Source organism: Gopherus flavomarginatus, chromosome 4 (genome assembly GCF_025201925.1).
Source record: "Gopherus flavomarginatus isolate rGopFla2 chromosome 4, rGopFla2.mat.asm, whole genome shotgun sequence".
NCBI classification, from domain to species: Eukaryota; Metazoa; Chordata; order Testudines; family Testudinidae; genus Gopherus; species Gopherus flavomarginatus.
In genome coordinates this window covers 127,547,677-127,575,510 of record NC_066620.1, presented here as the reverse complement: position 1 = coordinate 127,575,510, position 27,834 = coordinate 127,547,677, and the positions used below count along the sequence as shown (strand labels likewise).

The window sequence follows — 27,834 nt, the reverse complement described above, 5'->3', positions numbered from 1 at the left end:
GCTTCAGGGGTGCAGCACGGTGTTGGAAAAGGTAGGCACTTGCCTGCCTTAGGTAGGCAGCACTGCTGACTGGACTTTTAACATGCCAGTCAGTGGTGTTGACCAAAGCAAGGCAACCCAGTGCCTGACATGCCACGACCCAGTACTGTGTGACGACCCACGGTTTGAAAAACACTGATCTAAAATATGTTAGCAGTGGAGCCTAGACACTGTAATGAACATTTCCATCTTAATAAGTGGAATTACACTTACAGTGATCACTGTTCAAAACTTAATCATTACCATGGCATTTGCAGCACTATTACTATGATAATCCATGTTCTCTAAGTAAACTAAGTATGGGAATGCAGAAATGACTGGTTGAGGTTCTGTGGCCTGCATTATTCAGGAGGTCAGACTAGGTTATCACAATTTGACCTTAAAATGTGTGAATGCTTTCATTAGTTAGTTAGTTGGTTCATAGTAATGATCAAGTTGCTAAGGTTACTTACAGAGTAAGCAGTGTTATTCACAGTTCACTTGAACTTTGCACTTACCACAGCTGATTTGGGAGTAAAGAAGAGAGATATATAGAGTCATGATAAAATATCTTCTGTTGGTTTTCCCAGAAATGTATCCCTCTTTATCAATTAAGTGAAATGAAAGAGGATTTCATTACCTCAACCCTCGTCTGGATAAATAATAAAATGAAAGTAAATTGCAGTCCAGTTCCTAGTTCACATTGCAAAAACCACCATCACCATTGGCACTAACTGGCATCCTTTGGGCAATCTGAGCTGAAAGGACAAAAATTAGTGTCTGCACGATCTACTTCGTACTGACCATTAACTTCAAGAGGAAGATGGGGGACAGAGATTTTAAACAATAAATAAATACAGGAATTAAGTCACCTGGCTGTTACCATCCCTTAAATCTGACTTTTACTCCTTGTAAAATAATAGAACAAATAATATGAGAAAAATTAGTAGCTATCTAGAGGGTAGTGCAAACATGAACAATGAGCATCTCATCAGACAAACCTGGTGAACCCCTCCGAGCCTGGTATCATCCGCAAACTTTATAAGTGTACTCTGTATGCCATTACCTAAATATGTAGAAAGATTCACTCTCACTGTCCAATCTATGGAGAAATCTGTTCCTTAGAGAAAAAGTACCTGTAGATTTCACTTTGTAAAATGCTCAATCCAGACCTTTTTCACAAATGCATAATTTACCCAAACAAGGAAATACTAAAATATTGCATAACTAGGGGGATGGAGAGGAAGAGGTGGAAGGAATAAAACTGCAAGTTTCCTCCTGTTTTTGCTATACATAAAGTGATGTTTTTATACTAGTGGTAATGGATGAGACTATCCCATTTATGCATAGTATAACTTTCATTAACACAAAGGGCTACATTTTCAAATGTGGGTACCTTTTTTTCACCTCCAAAAATTTATTTTCCATCTGTTGCCCATGAAAACCTATATTTGCATGAACAAATGAGTTTTTGAATGTGCAGAATTGATTACCCTGTGGGTTAGTACTTGTTCATGCTTAGTGCAAACAAATGTTCATTTTCATACACAAAAATAAGTTTTACACATGCAAGGGGTGCATGAACAAATGTTATTGGTGCCATGTAGGTGACCTTATTTGAAAAGTTGGTCCAGTGTTTGTGTGAGCAGTAGATAGACAACCCTACCCTTAACGCCTAGGCTTTTCACAAAATACCTTGCTTTGTGTTTGGCAGGCATGATGTCACATTGTTACAAGCCATTATATGTCTTGTTACCTTTTGAAGAAGTTTTTGTGTTCAGTGTTTGTTTCTAAAAACTAATCTATCAATAAATATCAGCAAAGTTATAAGGTTGAGCTTGCTGATAAGTGGTAAGTGCAAAAAATTTCCTGCCATAAAAAAATCTCCCCTCCCCCCAACTCCTCACCACAGCCCCCCAACACACACACACACAGGTCACATTCACTTTGCTCCTTGTCAATTTTACTCTTGGGAGAGACTCAAAGTTGACGCCAAAGTGAAGGAGTTAAGGAGCAAAGGGCAAATGTGTCAACAAATTCTCTATAATCCTTCATTTCTGGTACATTATAAAGATGCTGAGAAATTCCTGCTTTGGGGTTTTGTTTTTTTTTAACTTTTTTGTTATTTTGGAAGCTGTCAAAAGTAGAGCCAAGAGGCAGTAATTTAATCTGGGCCATCAGCAGACTAGAAATTCAACCCATCTGTCCTTCAGCTGTTCTCAGGGCTGGCTCTAGAGATTTGTTGCCTGAAACATAAGGTGAGGAAGAAAAAGGACACGTGGCAGGAGTGGCAGGAAAACAAAATTTCACATCCCAGGGGATGTTTGAGATTTAGCCAAAGCCAGTGGAGGTGGCAGTGTCATCTGAGTCCCTCTCTATGGTCCAGCCTGGTCAGTACATCTCTCAGGATTATAACAGTGATGGTCTAAGGTCCCAGGAGAAGTTGGGGGTGGCAACTATGATGATGAGACTTGCTCCTTCCCCTTCTCTTGTCTTTCACTCAGCCAGAGTACCCCTCTGCTTTGCCTCCACCTGTCCTTATTTCCCTCCCCGCCAGTGTCTTTTTAAGGACTCCAAAAGGGAGTGATGAGTAGAATAGCCCTCTTCCTCACTATTTTGTCCACCAGTTAGGAGTATTTTCCAACACGCTGATTTTGAGTCACTGATTTCTGGTTCCACACTTCTCTTGTTTACTAAGCATGATTTTAAAACAGTCCTTGAATTATATCAATAGGCCCTTTTGTTTGGATAAACCTAGTCTCTTTGTCTCCTTTTGCACCTTTTCTCCACATTCATTGTTATAGGTTATTGTGACATTTTATGAACTTTAACTCACTTTTCACAGTTAAGCTCAAAATTAGGGTAAATTGGCAGGCCCAGTTATTACACCAGGCTCCGTGATTCTGGAATTTACTCCCTCCTCTGGTCTGGAATAGCCCAGTATAGTCTACAAAAAATACCCAACCTTTTCACTTGAGTTCTTTGGGAAGAGAGGGAGTTGAAGTTGGGGGGCAGTGTCAGGACTTTATTTCATTATTTATTTATTCATGTGTGTCTCTGATTATAGTCTCTGTCATTTATATGGGCATTCATTTGTAATTGTTTATTTACTATAAATTAGATTTTGGACAAAATGTTCAACCCTGACTGCCAGAAGTAAGGCTCCTAAAATGTCATAGTTAGGCACCTAAATATACATTTGGCCTTATTTTCAGAATTGCTAATTTACAAATCCCATTGAAGCCAGTGGGAGCTACAGAAACTCAATGTCATTGAAATTCACAATATTTATATTTAGAAAACTAAATATGGATTTAGGAGGCTAACTTTAGGCACCCCAATTTGAAATTGTTGACCACATATATTTGTAAATGTCTAGAATTTAAGCTAGGCACACAAATAAAATAAATCTTATTTAGTCAGGAGAGAGAAGACTGAGAGGGGACATGATAACAGTCTTTAAGTAAGTATAAATGGTTGTTATAAAGAGGAGGGTGATAAATTGTTCTCCTTATCCAGTGAGGACAGGCCAAGAAGCAATGGACTTAAATTGCAGTAGGGAGATTTAGATTAGACATTAGGAAAAACTTGCTTACTGTCAGGGTAGTTAAACACTAGAACAAATTACCTAGGGAGGTTGTGGAATCTCAATAATTGGAGGTTTTTAGGAGCAGGTTAAGCAAACACCTGTCAGTGACTATCTAGATAATACTTAACCTTGCCTCAGTGCAGGGGACTGGACTAGATGACCTATTGAGGACCCTTCTAGTCCTACATTTCCGTGAGTCTATGAAACTGGGAAAACTAGATAGCAGTTGTCGCACTGCCCCTGTAATATGGCTTGAAAGCAAATAATTAAGCAATCAATTTGCAAACACCTAGAAGATAATAAGGTGATAAATAACAGTCTGCATGGATTTGTCAAGAACAAATCGTGTCAAACCAACCTGATAGCTTTCTTTGACAGAGAAACAAGCCTTGTGGATAGGGGGGAAGCTGTAGATGTGGTATATCTTGACTTTAGTAAGGCTTCTGATACTGTCTCGCATGACCTTCTCATAAATAAACTAGGGAAATGCAACCTAGATGGAGCTACTATACGGTGGGTTCATAACTGGTTGGAAAATCATTCCCAGAGAGCAGTTATCAGTGGTTCACAGTCATGCTGGAAGGGCATAATGAGTGGGGTCTCACAGGGATCGGTTCTCAGTCCAGTTCTGTTCAATATGTTCATCAGTGATTTAGATAATGGCATGCAGAGTGCACTTATAAAGTTTGCAGATGATACCAAGCTGGGAGGGCTTGCAACTGCTTTACAAGATAAGATTAAAATTCAAAGTTATCTGGACAAACTGGAGAAATGGGCTGAAGTAAATAGAATGAAATTCAGTAAGGACAAATGCAAAGTACTCCACTTAGGAAGGAACAATCAGTTGCACACATACAAAATGGGAAATGACTGCCTAGGAAGGAGTACTGCAGAGAGGGATCTGGGGTCATAGTGGATCACAACCTAAATATGCGTCAACAGTGTAACACTCTTGCAAAAAAAAGCAAATATCATTCTGGGATGTATTAACAGGAGTATTGTAAGCAAGACACGAGAAGTAATTCTTCCGCTCTACTCCACACTGATTAGTCCTCAACTGGTGTATTGTGTCCAGTTCTGGGCACCACATTTCAGGAAAGTTGTGGATAAATTGGAGAAAGTCCATAGAAGAGCAACAAAAAAGATTAAAGGTCTTGAAAACATGACCTATGAGGAAAGATTGAAAAAATTGGGTTTGTTTAGTTTGGAAAAGAGAAGACTGAGAGGGGACATATTAACAGTTTTCAAGTATGTAAAAGGTTGTTACAATGGGGAGGGAGACACATTGTTTTTCTTAACCTCTGAGGATAGGACAAGAAGCAGTGGGCTTAAATTGCAAGGGAGGTTTAGGCTGGACATTAGGAAAAACTTCCTAACTATGTGGGTGGTTAAGCAATGGAATAAATTGCCTATGGAGGCTGTGGAATCTCCATCTCTGGACATTTTTTAAAAGCAGGTTAGCCAAACTCCTGTCAGGGATGGTCTAGATAATACTTAGTCCTGCCTTGAGTGCAGGGGACTGGACTAGATAACCTCTCAAGGTCCCTTCCAGTTCTATGATTCTATGCGAGACACATCTTGGGTTATCAAGCTATGTTACAAGGGTAGTTTCACAACCAGAAGGAAAACAAGTGAATGGAAATTTAGGCAAACTTAAAAAAAACCTAAACACTATAGTAAACAAGGAGTGCAGAGGAAAAGGAGACAGAAGAGAAGGACACACAGTGAATGAGTATCTCCATGATTGATTGATTGATTGGTTGGTTGGATGATTGATTGTGTATGTTAAAGACATCCGGGATGACAGAAGGAACAATTTTTGATGCAATTCATTATAAAAACAAAAAGTAAATATATGGCACAACAAACAGTTTAGGGACAGGAAGTGAGGTCCGTTATATCCATCTGTAGGGTGAACACAGAAAGACAGAATTAAATACCTGAGTTGGAATTGGGCCAGGATACCAGAGCCTGAAAAAATAAATTCAACTCTATCATCCTATCTAAAATAAAGACTGGAACATAAAGAAAATCCCATCCACCCTTTGGAACTCCCTCCCCAACCAAAACAAGAGGGCACCAGGTTTGTTTGCATCTGCACATTTGGATGACGCATATCCTCCACTCTGACTGCTCTGATCCTAGGAGCAACAGGGTGTTGAATTGTGTAAGAATTCTGCTTTCCAAAAGCAGGATTGTTGTCAGTGTCAGCAGCCCCAGTCAGGAAGTGTGCAGGGATGGTATGGCATGTACTGCAAATTAAGGCAACAGTTGGGCCTAATTATTTAATCCTTGACAAAGCATTCCTTTATAATTAAAGGCACAAAATGCATTTAATACTGACTATTACTGTAAATACTTTCCCCTCTCTGGAGGAAATCTTGACTGAGGTATCTTGTGCCATCATGACTGTTCCATCAAAACAACAAAGCTGTTCTTAGTAATATAGTTTAATTACAATTCAATCTCATCTTAAAACCTATATTTCTTTTCTGTTTTACCTATGCTCCTTTTTTCTCCCTCTGCTACTGCTTTTATAGTTTTCTGATTATTATTTTCTATAATTGTTTTCTCTAATTTATATGGTTTAACTGTAACTCTGATATATAATTCTGAACCTGGATTATGTGGTATGTGTGCAATAAAGGTCTCTGTAAAGTTAATTACTCTTCAGTAAAATATTTATACAAAATTTATTTTTCTAGACATCAGTTGTTATAACAGCTCTGGTACACATACTAGATCAATATCTGCCTTCAATGACTCTTTTGTATTCTCTGCTAGGTACTTATTAAGATTACATGGGTTGTCAGTGAAGGCAGAATTTGGTCTTACACTCTCAAAATGTGGGGTACTACTACATTTCTACTATGTAACCTAATACATATGATTTTATTAATGTTTCTAGAATGGATCAAAATACTAATGTGTTAATTTTACCCCTGGTTGAGTATAACCTTAAAGCTATAGATCTGAATGCTGCCCCTCTATCTGCTCATAGATTGATTGTGAGTCAGAGCTGAGCTTTCTTTTGTTGGCTAAGAATTTGTGTTTCACAGAAGCAGATCAGCTAAAACTTAGATAACAAAACAAAAAAATTCCACCTCACTCCTACCACACTCCAAAATGAGACTTGTCAGTCTTGTAACTCAACTGTTCAGAGATAAGCTTAACTGGTAACTCTTTTCCTTACCAGCCAATACACTGAAGAGCTAAAATTTAGCTCTGGTTTCTTTAATTTTGAATAGCAGGAAAGCACCATTTTCTTGTTAATAGAAGACGACTTTGTACCCTTTCCTATTTATTTTTCTGTTTCTAATGAAATATGAACACCGCTGAGAAGGGCTTAGCTAACAGTAGGATTGAATAGCAAGGATGCAGAAAAGAGAGCTTTTACACAGTAGAGAGATATTTTCATTTATTCAACATTCTTCATACAATAAGAATGATGATTAACCTCTGCCCAGTCAGAAATTCATTTCCTAGGAAGCCCTGATAGAAAATGAAAGTCAGACTGAAAGAATGTCTAAGGTCAAGGCTGATGTGGGGGAGGAGGAGGAGAATAATGGGGGGCAAAAGGGACCATTTGACCTGAGTTCTCCCCCTTGAGAGGGCCCCCAAAATGATGAAAGGTAGGAGCTGGATCAGGGATACACTTCCCGCTAGCAGTGGACCAGAGCTCCAAGAGAGGCAGGACCAGGCATGGACTCCCAGCTGTCCGCAGGGCAACGTTCCGCCATCCCCTCAGGGAAGCTAGTAACCCCACAGGTCTGAGCCCTCCCGTCTCTTTTTAACTCTTTTGTCTCAATGGTAATGTTTTTTGGAAGGGTGAGGGCCTCAATTTAAGATTTTGCCCAGGGCCTCCAAAACCTCTGCGCAACCCTGTTTAAATTTGGGTGCATTTTGAGAATGTCACAACAATAGCTGCGAAACAAGAACGGATGATATTCATGATTTCTTCTTGCTTGTTTTGGAATGGTAACTTTCTGAGGATCAGACTGTTGAAATAAGAAGAGGAGTGGTGATTCTGAGCATGAATTTATAATTGTTCCTAGATGGTAGATGCTGCAAATGTTTGGTTTTGTATTAAAATAATTTTTAGAATTCTTGTGACTGTGTATTACCACAGTGATCGAGGAACAAAGCTACCAGTATCAAACTGAAGTTAAGTAAACTCCTTAATGCCAATGTGTAAGGTGGCTGAAGATGTCAAACAAGTACGTAGTCATGCTGTCCTATTCAGTTCTAATACCAATGAGCACACAAGCTCAAAGATTTAAGAAAAAAAATATGTACTTCTATTCATCATAGGCTTTTTTTGGATGTGATAGGGGCCATGTAACTAATCAGAACTTGATATGTTTCTTTCTTTCAGATTTACCACTGGATTATAGATTTACCCGATTTTCCTCAAATAGCTTGGAAATTGCTGTTTACTACCCGAAACCTCCAAGGGCATTATTATCAAATGGTGAGCCAGTGACTACAAAATAGATCATATTCCACTTTTTCTTACATACCCTTGCCGTCCTTAACTAACTGCTGTCACTTGCTAATTGGTGAAAATACTATGCAATGGTCCATAAAATCAAGTGATGAATTTAAAAGTGGACCCACATGCAGACTTGCGTGTTATTATAGTACAACTGGAACAGAGGAGCACTGAGTACTTATATATACATCTTCCTACCAAGCTACCTGTCAGAAGTGCATTGAAACTAATTTATCCCAGATTACATGCTAAATTCACACCATTTTGAAGGACACTGTCTACATTCCCTATTTAAGGCCACAGCAACTTCCACTGCTACAGCAATTCGTGAGAGAGCTGATTGAGGAGGGCATAAAAATAGGACAAGAACACACAGTACCAAATGCTGTTTATGATTAAAATGTAACTTATACATAATATAAATTTATCTTTACCTAACTCCCCTCATTATCACAGTATCTGAGTGATATAATACATCCAATCTATCATACATTTATTGTCTCAACACTTCTGGGAATGAGGGCAGTACTATTGTCCCCATTTTAGAGATGAGGAACTGAGGCACAGCAAGACTAAAGTCAGGATTTTTAAAGGTATTTAGGTATTGCTCTGCTCAGTGTTGCAAGTCTACATGACTTAAGAGCCTAAGTTTTATTTTCAAAAGTGACTAAGGCACTTAGCCTAAATTCCATTGATTTTTCAATGAGAATTAGTCTCCGAAGTCACTTAGGGCCTATCTAAACTGCAGTTAGACACCTGCAGCTGTCCTGTGCCAGCTGATTGGGCTCTTGGGGATCAGGCTAAAGGCCTGTTTAATTGCCGTGTCGACATTCAGGCTCAGGCTGCAATCCAAGCTCTGAACCCTCCCAGCTCACAGGGTCCCAGATCCTGGCCTCCAGCCCAAGCCTGAACATGTATACTGCAATTAAACAGCCCCTTAGTCTGAGCCCAAGTCAGCTGCCATGGGCCAGCCATGGGTTTTTAATTGCAGTGTAGACATACCCTTTTGACCAGATTTTTAAAGGTATTTAGGCATCTAAAGCTGCAGATAGGTGCCTAGTGGGATTTTCAAATGCATATTGGCACCTAACTCCCATTTATCTCAAGCAACCAGTATAGATTATACCAGTTGCCCTAATGAAATAAGCTGCCCCATCAATAGGAATTTTTTGCTGGCATAAATGAATTTAAACTTGAAGTTTTGCCAGTATAACTGTGTTGGTCATGGGTGTAATTTTTTTCAAACTCCTAATGGACATAACCATGCTGGCAAATCTTTTAAATGCAGACTGGGTGCTAGGCTAGCTGCTGGACCATCCTTCTTCTCAGTCCAGAGTAACTAATTGATATGAGTGGAGTTACTTCAAATTTACCCTGGTTTAATAGCCCGGAATTTGGCCATTTATTTCAAAAGCAACATGCCTATCTATAACTCCCAGGCAAAGGCAGTAGCAGAATATCGGATAAACTTCCTTAGAGGGTAGGATGGCTATTTCAATTAGCAATAATCTTTCACTTCTAGACTTCCGATTTGAAACAAACAACTGTTACATTGTTATCTTATGTCTGCCTGATGTTCTACATGGAATAAATTAGTAGCCTGACTCCAGTTCCCTGCATGTTTGCATTCCCACAGTATAGGACAGTTCAAATGCAGAAATTAGAACACAAAAAGAAGCATTACGTCTTTGTTACACAGAAATCAGCCTGAACTATCTTGTTTCTATAACCTTTGTTTTAAATTTATCTACTCTAGTGTACCCACAAGATACCTGCGCCTTTTCAGTTGGCTGTGTGCTTAGCACTGATGGGTTACCTCAAGTTATACCTATAAAGAAAAAAAATGAAAAGAGTTTTAAAAAATAAAGAAAACTAGAAATGTATCCCTTATAGGAAATATGAGTTATAACTAAAAGTGAGATAAGAGAGTTCTGGTCTCTAAAAGTGCACTGCTGCTCCCTGTAACCTATAGGCTAAAAAGCTAGCAAGGCTGGGATGTTACTTGTTTCTCTTTAGCACCTAATAATCCCAGTAAAGAGAAGAACAATGATGCTCAGTCTTCTTTTCCCACTCCCCTTTCTCTCCCGCTCCAAAGGGTGAGATTTTCAGATGCTGTAAACTGGCATAGTTCCTTTGGGCTGAGAATCTGGCCCCAAGTCTACATATTTTCTGTATTAAGTAGAGATGGACTTAAGTTAAAATCTCAGATCCAGAACTATGTGATTGTTTGAAATCCAAATCTGGATCGAGATACTGATTTTTCAAATGATTTCCAATTTTATGGGCCAAACCAGTATCTGGCACCTTCAGGCTTTCATGTTCTGATTTGAATTTTGTTGCATGGTTCCCTCTCCTGGGTTTTAAGCATATAGAGTTATAATCCTTAAAACAATCATTGAGTCTCAATGTCTCAATGGGTAAATAGTATTTCCTCATCTAGAAAACAGTATGTGCCAGTTTCCAAACAACCCAAGTGTGGACTTCACTCTAAGAAACACAAACTTCTGTGCAAATGTGGACTTGCTTAGAAAGAGAGGCAGTGGTGGCTAATGATGGAGACTGTCAACACCCATTCACTCGTGCCTCCTGCTGAAGATGAGCAGATGTACACAATAGCAGAAGCAGTGGTGAAACAACAGGGAGTTACTGCTGAGCATGGCTTCAGCTATGATTACATGGTGGAAAGAGAGAGGACCATACTGCCTTCAAGGCTAATGGTCTGGAGGTGGGAAGGAAAGAGTTTGAGCAGATGAACTTTGGGAAGGACAGTGGAAGCTCTGGAGAACAGAGAACTCTTGAGGGAGTGATATGTGAGATGAGGAGAAGAGAGTCATGGGACCCAGCGACACACTTTGGAGAATTTCTATTCTATTTCAGGTTTTGTTTTTTAACCTGTAACTTGTCACATTTCTGTGGAATCCAGATGAAAGAATACTGAAGAATGTTCATAAATGCAGTGTCCACAATACTGTCTTCAGTATCTGCAGGTGGACCCCAGGGTGATATGGTTTAATAGCTAATGAAAATTAAAGTATCTGGTTGTATGAACTTGAAAGTCGCAGCTTTGCTAAATAAAACCTCTGTCAACATTTGTTTTGGTATAAACAATGTCTGTTTGAATTTGAAAATAAAGAAAATTTATTTCTGAACAATTTTCTCTGAATTCATGGTACTTGGTAACCTAGCAACAGCAAAAGAAAGATGAAATCGTTAATAAAAAGTGCAAGTAGATTTAAATGCTACAACCCTAACATGGCACAAATTGTCATGCTCAACATGAATATCTGGATGAGCCAGTGACCAAGGCCCAGTGGCCACCAGTGCAAAATAATACCTAAGAGAAGTCAGTTTTAACTTCATAAATGGAACCCACTCATTGTTGCTTATTGAATTAAGACATGTTTCTGGTAACTAAAGTTTTATTGGAGAAAACCTTTCAAATTCTTCTTCGTTTGTTTTTCCGCCACATCCATTCCTGGGCACAACAGGTTCTTTGGTTGTTGAGAGCTCCTGAGTTCTCCAGCTATAGAGTTTGCCCTGCAACTTGAGCAGGAAGCATGCCCTAAGGCAGCAGCATCCAGACCAACTCCTAGGGGAATTTCCAGGGGCAGAGCCCGTGGCCCAAATGCTCAATTGCAACTGTATAAATCTAGAATATAGCAATGCAAGTCAAAGCTGAAATTGACCCACCACCTCTGCCCAGCCCATCCATCATACTTGGGAATTGGGCTATGGGCTATGATGTGATGGGACTACAGCATATGATCATGGTCTGTCCATGTCCCAGTGGTGTTGGGTTTCTATCCATTGATGAACATGTTGTATAGTCCAAAGATGTATTCCTGGCTGACAGCTCAAAAACTGGGGAGCCAGGAGGTGAGTCTTAATCAGGCTGATGGTTACTACCTCTCCATTACATTCAGGGAAAAATGGAAGAGGGAAACGTTAACCTTTTCACCTTGACCAAATAATGTTGCTCCTTACTTGTAATAAAATTTAAAGGAACTCTGTTCTGACGTCTAGTCTCTGGGCCTGACACAGGCTGGATCAGCCCAGCCTACAGCCACTTTACACACCATGTAATCGTTGGCTAAGACTAGGTCACCAGTTAATGAGACGGCAGTAAATCAAAGTGATTAGCCTGCCTTTTCCATAGGGAAACAGCACTTCTTCTATAAGCAATGTCATAAAGAAACCCCGGCTCTTATTTCTGGGAGCTCTAATCTCAGGGATCCTGAAACTAGCACAGGGTATGATAACTTCCCACCTATTAAAAAAAAAAAAAGAAAAGGAGCATCCATGTCTGGCCTTTTCGTGAAGTTTCTCTCGACCCTGGGAATGCAGTTACATGTCCTGAGTTTCATAGAACTGTTAGCCAGTTTGTACCCTTATACCGCCAATAGGGAGAGAGGACTTTACCTTCATCACCACACCCTTATTCAAAAAACAGTTAACTATAATGTGCAATATCTTTACAAACAATAATGTGTAGCCTAAATAGTGTTGCTCTATCTTTAAATTTCACAGATTTCAGATTAAATAATGTGTCAAAACACATGAAATTAAAAAAACAAAGTTAGTAAAGAGATGCCAGCAACCAGAGCCGAACTATTTCCCACCCTGAACATCAATATTGAACCGTCACAGCATAGAAGAGGAATGCAGCAAGTGTAAATATACTTCTTCTGTGCATAGTGTGTATGTTCATCAGTATCTTGTGTTTAATGAGTTTCATTCATATCACTTTTTAGAAAGAAGGCGTTAACCTCTGATACAAAATAAGAAATAGCCTACAAAATACAACATAGCAGCTATTGATTTGCTATGAAGATGCTGTTTCCCTAGGCAGGGAATCTTTATTTGCAGAAGTACTCTTAAGTACAGTGCTTTGAAAACTGCATATGTTGGCAAAATTTGCATAAAAGCAGTGCCTCAAGGCAGCCAGCTAGTACTCAGTCCTACAGAAGGAACAGTATGGTGTTAATATAAAAATTGCTTTGCTCACTTGGCAGATTAAATGCCTGATTTTTTCAACCAGGATAAATTACTTGTTATGCACATATATGGAGGAAGATTGTAATTTCGTTTTAACTCAGTTAGCATTAAGAACTGAAAGGAGACTAGATCAGGATGTCTACAGCTAGCTGGCCCCAACCTTTCTCCACTCCCTTTTCAGAGCGTAGAAAAGTGATTGGAGATAAAAATTGAGGTAGAAGTTGGAATTAATCTGCAAAATTGTTATCTTGAACTATTACCCACATGTAAGCAACCCTGGCAAATTGTGAAATACTTTTAGTGATGCCGGAAGGATGTGAGATTGATAGGAACATTGAGGCCCTCTCTTTCCTACAGAGCAGCTACAGACATGCTGCAGCTGTACAGGCTTCTCTGTGCACTATGCCAATGTGCCTCACCTCTAACCTAGAGAAATAACTTCCAGGAAGGGAAGTACACTATGTGTTGTTAATGCCCATCCAGTCCTTACCCTCTGTGTAGGCTGCCAATTATTTTGGTGTGTTTGCATACCTGCCCATCAGAACTGCATGAGGACCACTCTCTGCCAACCTGAGCTGGATTTGACCTGCACACGTAAGGGTCAGAGGCTCTACATATTCTGTTACCAATCCCTGGAGCCACCCAGATGCCTGTAATAAACTGCTTTTCTGAGTAAGTGGAACATCTGACGGCAGATCTGAGACGTCAGTGAACCACAGGAAATATCCATGTAAACCCAGAGGTTTGTATTTCATGTCCCTCTTATGCAGGAAGCAAATATTGCTTTTATTTTCATTTAGCATAAACAGTCTAAATAAATAGGAATAGTGATTAGAAACAGGATAATGAAAAATAAGTTGAAATCCAGGCAGTTAGACAAACTCTGGTATTGCCATTATAAAAAAAAAGTTTGCCATTGTATAATTTAATTGCTTCTTTATAGCACAGGCTGAGGAATCTTCCATGCATAGCTCCAGGTATTAAAGCAAGCAATACTGCCAGCATGCCTGATCATTTGCTTGAGTTTATGGCAAAGGTCTGAGGTAAATCTGTTCAGGATATAGTAGGTACCCATGGTATCTCTTTGGCAAGCACTGCAAGGCCACAAAGATTTCAGAGTTGACCAGATGTTATTGTTACTATAAAGACTAACATCTGAAGCCGTATCAGCACTATAACAAAGCTATTTTAATCAGAACTACCCCGGAGATCCCACCTGCTTCCTGCTCACCCTCGCAGAGTTCATACATGGTTTTCTCTAATGCTTTTGTGACACAGTTTAAAATGCTTGTTGTGAGGATAAAAGCCACTTTAAAACCATGCTATGGTTTTGATCCACTTGTCCAAATTAGAGGGTGGAACACACAAAATGGCAGTGGCACAACTGGAGATACAAATTATAAACGTTATATAGAATTCTCAGCTGATCTGTTCAGACCAGATTCTATCAAGCAGTCAGAAAGTTACCTATTTTGGGGGTTAGCACTAATACTTATCTCTATACAGAACAGCGACATTGATTTTTTTCTCCTAATAAGTTAAAGTACAAAGTAACCAATCATGAAATAGTTTATCCTTGCCAGAGAGGAAAAAGAGTGGGTGCCTATGCCCAAAGCTTCTGTGGATGAGATTTTCAAAAGCATCTATGTGATGTAGGAATGGACTTTCAACAGGACATGTTCTCCTAAATCACTAGTGCAATTCGAAAAATTCCACCCTCCATGCCTAACAAAATGATAGTAAAATTTTCAGAGGTTTTTTTAAAAGTCTAAGAAAAGCCTCCTTTCATCAGCTGTCATGAATACAATGAGTGGGTCATGCACCAGTCTCTGCACTGGCCCTGACGATATATTCTAACTCTGCTCTTGCTGTGCCTCAGAATTATAATTGAGAGCTGTAGTTTCCACCCACTATTGCTTTACTATAGCATAACCTGAGCCAGTATGCAGAACCATGCACATCATTCAAAATAAGCCATCATATGTGATAGCAAAAATGCCAATGCAGTTTTGAACTATGTGGGCAGAGGCATTTTATCACAGAATACAGAGAAGATAAACCTTCTTTATATGCTATTGGGCAGATCACACCGAGAATATGGCAACCAGATTCCAGGGCAGCAGCCAGAGCAGCTGCAGCAGTGATGGAGAGAGCTAACCAGGCTGAACATCTATTTCCTGCCACTTCCTAATATGGCTCAGCTCACTCATACATAGGGCAAGGGCCCCCATCACCTGAGAACCTAGAGACTGCAGCAGCACTGGGCAAGATCACCCCTTCACCACCTACAGAGCAGCCTCCTGTGTCATCATGTGTGTGCCCTGCTCATTGCTGTTCACTGGGTGGCCTGATTGCTGTCAGGGAGGTACTTGTGGGATGCAAGTGGGTGAGTGATGTCAAAATGGAATGGAAGCATGGCTTGGCGAGTGGGCAACCATTTAAAAATGGCTGAGGATTGAGGGTCAACAACAAATAACATTGGTGGGCAAGGGGATGGCTTGTATATATTTTGGTTAAAATAATGAAAACAATGTATGCCTATCATAAGCCTGCTCACTTTGAAGGGTGTGTTTTGCCTGTTTTCCCTAAGCTTTTGTTCTGCCTTTTACAGACCACATGGAAAGTGCCTAGCACACTGTGGACCCTACTGTCACCATGCCTCTGTGGGGCCAGTCAAAGTGACAAATTCAGGACAAACTGCCAAGAAATAGGTTTATTCTATCATTAGATTATACCAAGCCAGGAAGCAGGGCTGGCTCCAGGCACCAGCGCAACAAGCAGGTGCTTAGGGAGGCCAACGGAAAGGGGCAGCACATCCCGGTTCTTCGGTGGCAATTCAGCGGTGGATCCCTCAGTCCCTCTCAGAGGGAAGGACTGGTGCCAAATTGCCACCGAAGGATGAAGCGGTGGCGGTAGAGCTCCCGCGGAAGTGCCGCCGATCGCGGGTTTGGGTTTTTTTGTTTCCTTTGTTTCGCCGCTTGGAGCCGGCCCTGCCAGGAACAAAAGTGAACTTCTGTCTCACCACACTAGTTAAAAAGAGGTCAAAAATGCAGTCTCCTTAGGCATTCCAGCCCTTGGCTCACACCCAGAAACTGGACTATATGATAAATAGTTGCTGAAAACCAATTTAATCAGATATAGAGTCCTTCCAATCCCAAGAGATCAGCCACTTAGGTCAATATATAACTCACATCTTACCCAATAATCATGCTGATTATGCCAATCCTTTAGTAACTAAAAACTAAAGGTTTAGTGATAAAAGAAAAGAAGCAACATTATAAATTATTAAGAGATCATATATATACAAGTTATTTTTCAGTGTTCGTAGATCAGAATCATAGAAATGATGGAATAAACTGCTAGCTTGCAAAAGTGTCTGTGTAACTTACCCAAGCATACTGGGGAACATCAGTCCTTGTTCAAAGCTTCCTTTTTAGAAATCTAGTACAGAGAAATAAAGATAAAATGGAACTATCTCAGCGTTTCTTTTATATCGTTTGCCATGTTCATAGAATTTTACTGTCTCAGACAAAGTTCACAACCTCTGTTTGTGGAACGTTACCGGCCACAGATGGACTCCAGGGTCACATGAACATATCACATGTCCTTACATGGTTTGATGACTCACAGGGGAAACCATTGCCCATATTCTTGCTAAGGCGTCCACCGGAAGGCTTACTGGACTAGTATGAGTTTCTTCTATGGCCCATAGTTAGAGTGGTGCCCTTAACTGGCCATCAACACATAGTTGTCTGGCCTTGATGTAAATCTATCTGGTGGACATCACCCAGGAATACAGCACATGCAATGTTCCCTCTAATTTTTTCCATTTATGTGCTGGATAAATTTTGTAAAGTGCGTCAAAGTATATGCGGCTGTGTGCCACCAGTAGAAATCAAAGACCTAGACAGAATATATTAAAAAGTTAAAATTAAAAAATTACCATAGGGATAATTACTCCAGCCAGGACAGATTAGGCATTTTAGAATTCACTACTCAAAGAATTAAATTTAAGTGTAAGAGAAATAAAATTATTCAGGCTGTTGATTAATTGCAGTTAACTCACATGATTAACTCAAAAAAATTAATCTCAATTAATCATGCTTACAACAATAGAATACCAGTTTAAATGTATTCAATATTTTTGGCTATTTTTCCACATTTTAAATATTTATTTCAGTTACAACACAGAATACAAAGTGCACAGTGCTCACTTTATATTATTTTTTTATTACAAATATATCCACTGTAAAAATGATAAACAAAAGAAATAGTATTTTTCAATTCACCTCATACAAGTACTGAAGTGTAATCTCTTTATCATGAAAGTGTAACTTACAAATGCAGATATTTTTTTTTTGGTTACATAACTGCACGCAAAAACAAAACTGTGTGAAAATTTAGAGCCTACAAGTCCACTAAGTCCTACTTCTTATCCTGCCAATTGCTAAGAAAAACACGTTTGTTTACATTGACGGGAAATACTGCTGCCTGCTTCTTATTTACAATGTCACCTGAAAGTGAGAACAGGCATTTGCATGGGACTTTTGTAGTCAGCATTGCAAGGTATTTTCATGCCAATATGCTAAACATTCATATGTCCCTTCATGCTTCAGCCACCATTCCAGAAGACATGCTTCCATGCTGATGATGCTCATTAAAAAAAATAATGTGTCAATTACATTTGTGACTGTATTCCTTGGGGGGAGAATTGTACGTCTCCTGCTCTGTTTTACCCACATTCTGCATATATTTCATGTTGTAGCAGTCTCGGATGATGACACAGCACATGTTCATTTTAAGAACACTTTCACCACAGATTTGACAAAATGCAAAAAAGGTATCGATATAAGATTTCTAGAAATAGCTACAGCACTCAACCTAAGGTTTGAGAATCTGAAGTGCTGTCCAAAATCTGAGAGGGATGAGGTGTGGCGCATGCTTTTAGAAGTCTTAAAAGAGCAACACTTTGATATGGAAAATACAAAACACAAACCACCAAAAAATAAAATCAATCTTCTGCTGGTGGCATCTGACTCAGATGATTAAAATGAACGTGCGTCGGTCTGCTCTACTGTGTATCGTTATTGAGCAGAACCCGTCATCATCATGGACACATCCTGTGACATGGTGGTTGAAGCATCAAGGGATGTATGAATCTTTAGCACATCTGGCACGTAAACATCATGCAATGCCAGCTACAACAGTGGCATGTGAACACCTGTTCTCACTTTCTGTGAAAAGGGGGGTATGTGAACATCTGAATTTTCAAGACGTTGCAGTGAGACTTCACTTTGTACGCATCCTGGAAATTGGGGCCAGAGAAAGTGATGGCTAAATGGGAGCACTGATTAATGTTAGTTTGTAAAGTTTACCGGAGTGTGAGTGCAGTTTGCACTTCCCAGTGGACGACAGTGTAGCCAGTTAAAGACATCACAGTTTGGGCGGTTGGAGAAAAAGTTGAGGGCATAGTTTAAAAAATAAGGTATGATCAAGTTGTGCTAGTGTGAGAAGCCATACACTGATCAGTTCTGTGCTGTAGCAGAAAATGTTCTCCCTGTGGAGCTAGGGGACAGCCCTAGAGTGATGCTTGCAAGCAGAAAAGGTGCATTTTAGGGTTTCAAGTAAAGGCCAATCCGAAGAGAAGGAGGGAGCAAGAAACAGGAGAGCAGGCACAAGAGAGCTAAGTGCTGCAACAGCTGTCATACAAGGAAACAAGGGGCAGATTAAGTCTAAATGTAGGCCTGGTTCATGGTAATATAAAAATAACAGAAATTACTTTGACGACCAATATTGTCTTGAGAAGGCCACACATTGTAGATCAGAGCAGCACCAGCACCTGACCGCCTACAGCGACTGTTGAGCACAGGAGGAAAAAGTCACTAGCAAATGTTCAGATGACCAGGGGCAGTGAGGTGTATGAGCCCATTGTGCCCAGGCTCCAGCAAATTCAGGGCCAGGGGAGACCTGCTCCACCAAAGCTTGGAGCCGGATCTCTCTCCTGCGTGCCTCCCGCGAGTGTCCCTGCCTGCTCTGGGCAGCAGTCAGCTGTCCCCTGCAGTTCCGCACTGCGCTCCCTCACCGGCCACAGCTGGCTACAAGAGAGCAGTGCCGGGGGCAAGCTGTGGCGGCTGCTGCACCTGCGAAGGGAGGAGGTGCATGGCAGCCTCCCCCCTGCAGGCATCTCTGAGTTGACTTAGGGGGGGCTTATCCTGGCTGGACCTCCTGAGCAGCAGTCTGGGAGGCTTGGGTGAGTTTCATGCCTGAGAGGGGCCTTCCTCCCCCAGAGGTCACTGCTGCTGGTGGGGAGAAGGCTGGAGAGAGTTCTTCTCTCTGACCCCTCACCCCAGCTCTGGGGCAGCCTGCTTGCAGAATCGCAAACTCCTCATCCCTGGCCCAGCCCCCAGCCCGCACCCCAACCCTCTGTCCCAGCCCTAAGCCCACAACCAGCACCCAAACTCCATCTCAGAGCCCGCATCCCTCCCGCATCCAAACTTCCTCCCAGAGCCCACACCACAAACCTCCTCCTGCACCCAAACTCCCTTCCAGAGCCTTAGGCAGGTGTGTGTGTGTGTGTGGGGGGGGGCTTGGAACCATTCTGGGCACCACCAAAAATTATACAAACCTGCTGCCTTGACCATGCCTTGACAGAACTTTGAAAAACTGTGACAGGATGCAGACTAGCTGATTCACCCACACTCTTTCTGTATCTCAAAGCCTTTTCAGGGGTTTATGTCAAACAACTGTGCCAAGGGCATGATGCGCTACTGTGCCCTCTTTACCATTGCTGTCCTCCTGCCCACAGTTTGGAGAATGTCCATGTATGGACAAGAGGGCCTCCATGGCACCCCGCCCTCACTCAGCAGCTTTTTTACCTTCCTGTGACTGAGCTTGCTGGTGTTGCTGTTTCACTCCTTCACTGAAATCTGCTGTAGTTTATCTCTACATCTGACTTACTACCTATCTGCAGGCCTTAGCTTCAACCATCGGAGAGAACAAGCAGGAAGAAAAAGAGGGAAACATAAAGCTGAGAAGTGGCTCAATTTACACAAAAAGAAGAACCATTGGGGAAGGTTTCTAATGTTCCCCCTTCCAGCTAACAGTACTACTGCCTTGGCCACCATGGAATAGGGCAACAAGAGGCTAAGCTAGAAGAGTTTGAAGAGTGTGTGAGACAGACAAGATGGAGAAAGGTAAGTGATTACTTATTTATTTTCATGTATGTGTTTTTACAGCTCCATCAGTGTTCCTGGCAATTTACAGAGAAATAAAAATCCAAGGTCTAGATTCTCCTGTATGGGGTGGCTGCTTTGTCACACTGATAGTGACATCTGGTCTTAACCAGCCCTGGGAAGATCATCTCAAGAGGTGCACAGCTCCTGCAGAGACTCAAACATTACTCGCCCTCCTTGTACTGACATAGCACAGGAAAGGGGATCTGGCCAAGATGCCCCTAGTAAGGCTGAGGATTAGAATAACTTGTTGTAAAGAGCAGCCTTCAGGTTGTGCTAACACAATGCAGAGGGAATAGCCTATGCAGAGCAGCAGCTGGATCAGGGGAGTGCAAAGGTGACCTTTAAGCTGTCTTTACCTCCCTCCCTCTGATTTGCACTCTACAATTTGGTTGCAAAAAAAGCTGTGGCCCAGTGTCTCTTCCTGACAGGATTTAGCAATATGAGTTAAGATATTATAAGGCAGGGATTGGCAACCTTTGGCACGCGGCTCGCCAGGGTAAGCACCCTGGCGGGCCGGGCTGGTTTGTTTACCTGCTGCGTCTGCAGGTTCAGCCAATCGCAGCTCCCACAGGCCGCGGTTCACTGTCCCAGGCCAATGGGGGCTGCAGGAAGCAGCGTGGGCCAAGGGATGTGCTGGTCGCTGCTTCCTGCAGCCAGTGGGAGCTGCAATCAGCCAAACCTGCAGACGCAGTAGGTAAACAAACCGGCTTGGCCCGCCAGGGTGCCTACCCTGGTGAGCTGCATGCCAAAGGTTGCTGATCCCTGTTATAAGGAATGATCACATCTATGAAAGGGAAGGAGGAGGAAGTACAAGGATTCTAGCACAAAGATATACAGTTGGTTTGGTTATTTAATGTGAGGGGTTTGTACCTTTCTATTTTATTTTTCAATATTTCTCATAGGCATCATGGTAGATGTGCTTTAAGCTGAAAGTGGAGCCAAGGCAACTCACATCAGGAAGGAGGTACTTGGAAGAAGACACAAGGACACAAATAGGAGAGAGAAGCGAAAGGCCTGGGTAGTTGTGTGGCTTGGGCAGCAGGAATGACAAAAAGGTTGGGGGTGTAACAGGGTGACTTGCCCATGGGCTGGAGGGCCTGGGGCTAAGCCAACCCTGATTACAGAACTAGCCCCACCTCTCAGGAATCAGGGCCTTCCAGTAAAAAAAAAGAACCATGTTTAAGTGCTGACAGGGTCCAGGTCAGGTGGGGGAAAGAGCTGGAGGGAAGAGACTGTAAGGATCAACAAGGATCCGCCAGGGCCCTGGCTCAGCATGGGAGAGTCAGAGCAGGAAAGGCAGCTGACAGCATGGAGGAAAGCTCTCCAGGCAGGGAGGCTTTGGAGGGACCTTGGGTAACCAGAGAAGAGACTTGGAGACCCAGAGACAAGGTAGGAAATGGCTGAGGGAAAACTTGGGTAAAGGGCAGTACAGGACTCTGGGCTGGAACCCAGTGTGCAATACAGTTTTGTTTTCCACAGTATCATTTAGGGAAACAGTATCTCAAAATGTATTTAATTTTAATAGGACCTTTCCAAATGTAAATAGAACAACGTAACCAGAGGGGAAGAGAAATTATGACATTTTCCGATGAAATTTGAAAGTAGAGAGGGAGACGGGTGATGCAGAGAGACAGAAAATCTGTCAGAGATGACAGGAGCCACACCAAGGAGGACACCAGCACTGAGCATGGCAAGATTGTGTCAAATCTCAGAGAAGAGGCCTGTGCTGGCAAAGAGGAGTCAAAAAAGACATGGCTCAGATTCCGAGCTGTTCTTTGCAGTGCAGCCCCTGGCTGGGGGAAGTAGGAAAGTAGCTGTGAGCTGAATATTTTGTCTCTTTAAGTCTGGAGATAGCTGGAGACTAGACTGGCTCCCAGTGAAGAGTTGCCCTAGAAGCTTCTCTAATTTTTTCTTACTTCAGCAGCTCACTAGCCATCCAGCAGCCTAGAATAGTGCAATGGCTCTCTGGCTACTCATTCACCAAACTGCCCCTCTGTCACATACCAGGGTGCAATCCAAACCAGTGAGCGGTTATGTCACTGCCTGCCCTGCAGCCTTGAGTGCCTCAAAGTGCTTTACCAGTGTAGCTTCCAACCTGGGCTGCCCACAGACAGCCTGCTAGCAGGCAGGCCACACTCGGAATGTCTGTGTATAGCCACAGCCCTGGTCCAGCAACTCTGACCCCAGCAGCCTGTCAGTAATTCACCAGTCTGACTTCCACCAGCCTTGGTTACTACTTGCAGGGTGACCCCAATGCACTCCCTGTCCTGAATTTCCCCAAAAATGTGTGGTCTGCACTGTCCAGCCATCTCTTGGGGAGTTCAGAGATTAAAGGTCCATTGCCCTGTAAAGGGTCAATATTCAAAGTTTGCTACTTACCTGGAGTTACCCAAAGGGTTTAGTTTAAACACTGCACTGGATTGCTTTAGATTAAAAATAAAACAAGTTCATTAACAAAAGAAGATAGGATTTAAGTTGAATACAAATATAAGGTGTTAGGATATAGATATTCAGGCCTGTCTGCAAAGGCCTGTACTTTAAGACTTCAGGTGTATTCTTATCACTTAGCTAGTTATAGAGGTATAAAAGAAAGAATCAAAATCACTGTCTGTGTAGTGGCCTTCTCTTACTGTGACAGTCTGAGGCCTGGTTCTTTAGCAGCCATAAACTGGGAAATGTATGGTCACGTCCTCTCATTCCAAACTAATCATATTAAAATAAGGCAATCTGGGACTGTTAAGAAGGTGATTCGATCTATCACCTCCAGAGAAAGGGAAGAGCCTAGAAGATGTAAAAGGAAACTTAGTTTGATCGCATCCTATCTGGCAAGAACTCACTTATCAATAGACACAGCTGGAGAACCCTTATGTCTGTATAGGTGTAGCTGTGAAATCCTCACTTCTGTATTGTTTTATATGTTTATTTGCAAGGTCTCTGTCTGGTTCTGTGATTGTTTCTGTCTGCTGTATAATTAATTTTGCTAGGTGTAAACTAATTAAGGTGGTGGGATATAATTGGTTAGCTAATCATGTTACAATATGTTAGGATTGGTTAGGTAAATTTTAGTAGAATGATTGGTTACGGTATAGCTGAAAATATTACTATAAAAATTAGGGGCAAACAGGAAGTAAGTTGGGATTCGAAAATAAGGAAAAGGAACTTGAATTTAAGCTTGCTGGAAGTTCACCCCAATAAACATTGAATTGTTTGCACCTTTGGACTTCAGGTATTGTTGCTCTCTGTTCATGTGAGAAGGACCAGGAAAGGCTAAGAGTGAAGGAATAAGCTCTCTAACATAAGGCATTAAAATCAGAAATGGTTACAAGAGAAATTAAAATAAAATGCTTCATAGTAACTAAACTTAATGAGCTAGAATTGGTTCAAGGTAAAATCCTTACCATAGTTTCCCAGCAGCAAGGCTGACCACATTCTCAGGTCAGGATCCCCAGCCTCTCCTCTCCCAGCCCAAGACCAAAGGGCTGGTTCCTTTCTCTTGTTAAGTGTGTATGTGAAAGAGATCATTTGAAAACTAATAACTTGGTGGTCAATGATCTCATGGTGAAATGTATATAGTAAAATTATATGTAAAGTTCTGAAATCCCCCTGTATAATGTACTTAGGGCTTGGCTACACTGGTGCTTTACAGCGCTGCAACTTTCTCGCTCAGGGGTGTGAAAAAACACCCTCCCGAGCGCAGCAAGTTACAGCGCTGCAAAGCGCCAGTATAAACAGTGCCCCAGCGCTGGGAGCGCAGCTTCCAGCACTGTAAGCTAATCCCCACAGGGAGGTGGAGTACCTGCAGCGCTGGGAGCGCTCTCTCCCAGCGCTGGAGCTGTGACCACACTCACACTTCAAAGCGCTGCCGCGGCAGCGCTGTGCAGCTCTTAAGTGTAGCCATACCCTGGAAGTAGACATGGGTTCATTCCAGGCTGTGTCATTGCCCCATGAGCCTGCAGCCCTTGACTGTGGCTGGTCTCTTCATTGTGCTAATAGTGTTGTGAAATCCAGCAGAGCTGCAGGACCTACACAAATATTTGTCTCCAGAAGTTAGCTAATCTTTTCAATACAGCAGCGAATCAGACTTCCCACTATGAATAACCTGATTAAAATCAGAAACTACAGCTTTTACATTTCTATAACAAGAATCCTAAGAAATACTTTACAGACTGTGCAGTGATCAATGTCACTCACCCACTATTAAAATGCAACCACCTCTGGTGAAGTTCAGCAATCATTCTACCTTAAGCAACATCACAGAGTAGATTTCTGTCGAAGAATATCCTCTGGGAAAATGTAGGTAAACAGAATGTATTTATTCAGTTACTCTACCAGAATGTGGCCAGGAAAGAGTCTTTTCACATGTACAGTAAATTATGTGATCTTGATCCCACTAGAAGAGCCTGAGAGTGATAAAATTTTCAGCCCTCCATAGCTGAGAAATACCGAAGAATCTGCAACCAAACACAGCTTAAAGAAGCAAGACTACAATTCCAAAGTATTTATTTTATCCTCAGTTTTATTATGTATATAGTACACAATAAACACAATGCCAGGCAGGTCTGATTCAACTAAGATGGCACAGTTTCAGTCATACATTGGGGAACAGATGTATAACTTGTCATCCGAACACTGAATATGAGTTTTAAAAAATTCGTTGTTGGAGTGAACTTTTGGTTTGTTTCTTTGTTGGCTTAGGGAGGTTCTTGGTTTTGGATGAGAAATTCTACTTCATCCATACAGTATGGTGACTGCCAGAGATGGATATTGAATATGAATGGATTGAACTTTGCAGTTTAACATCTATGTTGTTAGGTGTCATTGATCAAATTAAAGTGATCAAAAATGCAATATGAGCAATGTAGCATTGACATCTCACATTTTGGCTGCAATAACCCAAATTGCTGTGATCCAGGAGCTGAATCTAGGTTTTTGTGGTGCTCCTGCTCCAGGACCCATCAGGGTCTGGAATGTTATGTTGAAAGTAGGAGTGGCAGCCACGCTTGTTTTCTGCTGGTGCCATAGAATTTGGGAGTGAAGGTCAAAAGTCGATTCGATCCAGTAGGAGCCATGTGTTGGATTTGGGATCTTGTTTCAGGGGGACAGGCCAGTCCTCGCTTACAGACAGCCCCAAAAACCTGAAGCAAATACTTACCAGCAACCACACAACAAAAACATTAACCCAGGAACCAAACCCTGCAACAAACCCCGATGCCAACTCTGTCCACATATCTATTCAAGGGACACCATCATAGGATCTAACCACATCAGCCGCACCATCAGGGGTTCATTCACCTGCACGTCTACCAATGTGATATATGTCATAATGCGCCAGCAATGTCACGCTGCCATGTATATTGGCCAAACCGGACAGTCTCTAAGCAAAAGAATAAATGGACACAAATCTGACATCAGGAGTCATAACATTCAAAAACCAGTAGGCGAACACTTCAATCTCCCTGGTCACTCAATAACAGACCTAAAAGTGGCAATTCTTCAGCAAAAAAAACCTTCTAAAACAGACTCCAGCATGAAACTGCAGAACTGCAATTAATTTGCAAACTGGACACCATCAGATTAGGCCTGAATAAAGTATTGGGTCATTACAAAACCTAAACCTAATTTCCTCAATACTAATTTACCTCTACTGTTACTCACACCTTCTTGTCAACTGTCTGAAATGGGCCACTCTCATTACCACTTCAAAAGTTATTTTTCCTTCCTTGGTATCCTGCTGTCAATTGAGTTGTCTCCTTAGACTGACCTCACACTTGGAAAGGCAACTCATATCTTTTCATGTATTTATACCTGCTCCTGTATGTTCCACTTGATGCATCTGATGAAGTAGGTTCTAGCCCACGAAAGCTTATGCCCAAATAAATTTGTTAGTCTCTAAGGTGCCATCAGGGCTCCTCCTTGTTTCTGGGATTTTGTGGCACCCATGTACCAGAATGCAACAGGGTCCAGAATTTTTAGGTGCAGTAAGAGTGTAGACTTGTGTTAGAAGTTAGACCTTGGAAGCCTAGGCCCAAAACCTGGTTGAATCAAGAAGGACTGGGGAGCTGCCTGTGGGATTTTGCCAGGCTTAGCCTCCCGGGATTCCTGGGGGTCTGGATGGGGTGGTGGTGGTGGGGCACTAGGAGCAGCTAGACTTGGTCTCTGTGCGGGGATCGGGTACAAGCAGCAGCAGGATCAGGGTAGACCCAAAGGAGCTGGAGTTGTGTCCCCTGCTGGCCCGCGGGCCGGCATGTGCCTTGTTTGCGCTGCACCTCGGGGGAGGAAGCGCCCTGCAGGCTCAGCAGGGGTGGGGTCACGCTCTGCTCGCCAGCCGGGAGGGAGGATGTCCGGGCCCAGGCGGGGGAGGGGGTGGGCGCGGGGGGCTCCCCAGGCGTTTCCCCTCCCCCAGCCGCACTCGGTGACGTTGCGGTTTCCTCCCTCTGCTCTGGCGGCGCTCGGGTGTCCCAGCGGCGCCTGCACATCCCGGCTCCGCGCGCCGCGTCCGGCCCCAGGCGCCTCCGTCCGCCCCGCGCGGGGATGGCCCGGCCGACTCGATGAGCTGGGCGCCTCCGGAGCGGCTCCCCCTGTGGCTGCCGGGCGCTGCGGCCGCGCCCGGGACGGGCTGAGCAGGAGACTCGGGGGCGAGGTAAGGGGTGAAGGGGGGGGGGCGGGAACTCGCCCCTGGGCTTGGAAGTGGAAACTTTCTGGGAGCCAAGCGTCCGGCTCCGCCGCGGGCGGGGGGCTCCGCTTGTCTCCCGGCTCTGCCCCTCGCAGCTGCTGGGGGGGGCTGGAGAAGATCGGATCCATTGTCCCGGGAAAAGCGCAGGGGCTCTCGAGCCGCGCTAACCCCACGGCAGCCGCTGCTGCTCCGGGGCGTCGGGCAGTGAGTCCGGGCGAGGGGCTTGTTGTGGGGCTCGGGAAGAGTTCACCAAAGTGCGTGAGCCGTGCTCCGTTGGGATGTGTTGTGTACCGCAGTGCCGGGACACGTGTGCGGCTGAGCCTGACCGAATGCTGGTTCTCGGCAAGCCTGGAGCTGAACCCCCTCCCCCCAGCGTAGGCAGCAATTGCATTTCCGAATAGTTCTGTGCAGCCAGGAGTCCTGTGGCATGTTTTCTTTTTGACAAAGTGCTTCCAGTCAGTGATCTCCCTCTACCTGGAAATGTGAGGGGGATTGACACATCCAGAGAGAGGGATGGGTTGGTTTGTTTTTCATTTGCAGAGGTGCTGTGGCCACCAAAGTGACCTACTGACTCCGATGTGGCTCATCACCTTTGGGAATCAAGCCAGTAGAATTTGAGTAGAAATGTCAGTTTTCCGTACCTGTCTAAATCAGTTTGCAACAAACCACTTGGGAAGTGATCCTGAGGGTCAGCGTCCTCTCAATGGTCTACTCCAGTGGTTTTCAACCTTTTTTCGTTTGCGGCCCCCTAAAAATTTTCGATTGGAGGTGTGAGGCCGTTTGGAAATCTTAGACCTACTCTGTGGACCCTCAGAGTTGAAAACCACTGGTC

At 42.8% G+C, this 27,834-nt stretch overlaps 3 protein-coding genes across 3 annotated transcripts in view; all 3 read left to right on the top strand.

Moving 5' to 3' along the window:
- Positions 1–8,101, top strand: part of NT5DC1 (5'-nucleotidase domain containing 1) — a 278,111-nt gene extending 270,010 nt beyond the window's left edge. Inside the window, 1 exon segment of the mRNA XM_050951616.1 lies at positions 7,983–8,101. Within this exon segment, the coding sequence (XP_050807573.1) occupies positions 7,983–8,101 (119 nt within the window).
- LOC127049179 (uncharacterized) overlaps positions 1–27,834 on the top strand; it is a 419,610-nt gene that overhangs the window by 136,436 nt on the left and 255,340 nt on the right. The gene's annotated exons all lie outside the window — the stretch shown is intronic.
- The window catches only part of DSE (dermatan sulfate epimerase), a 50,840-nt gene continuing 49,878 nt past the window's right edge, over positions 26,873–27,834 (top strand). The window contains exon 1 of the mRNA XM_050949516.1: positions 26,873–26,969. The gene's annotated coding sequence lies outside the window, so the exon portion shown is untranslated. The remainder of the gene's footprint in view (positions 26,970–27,834) is intronic.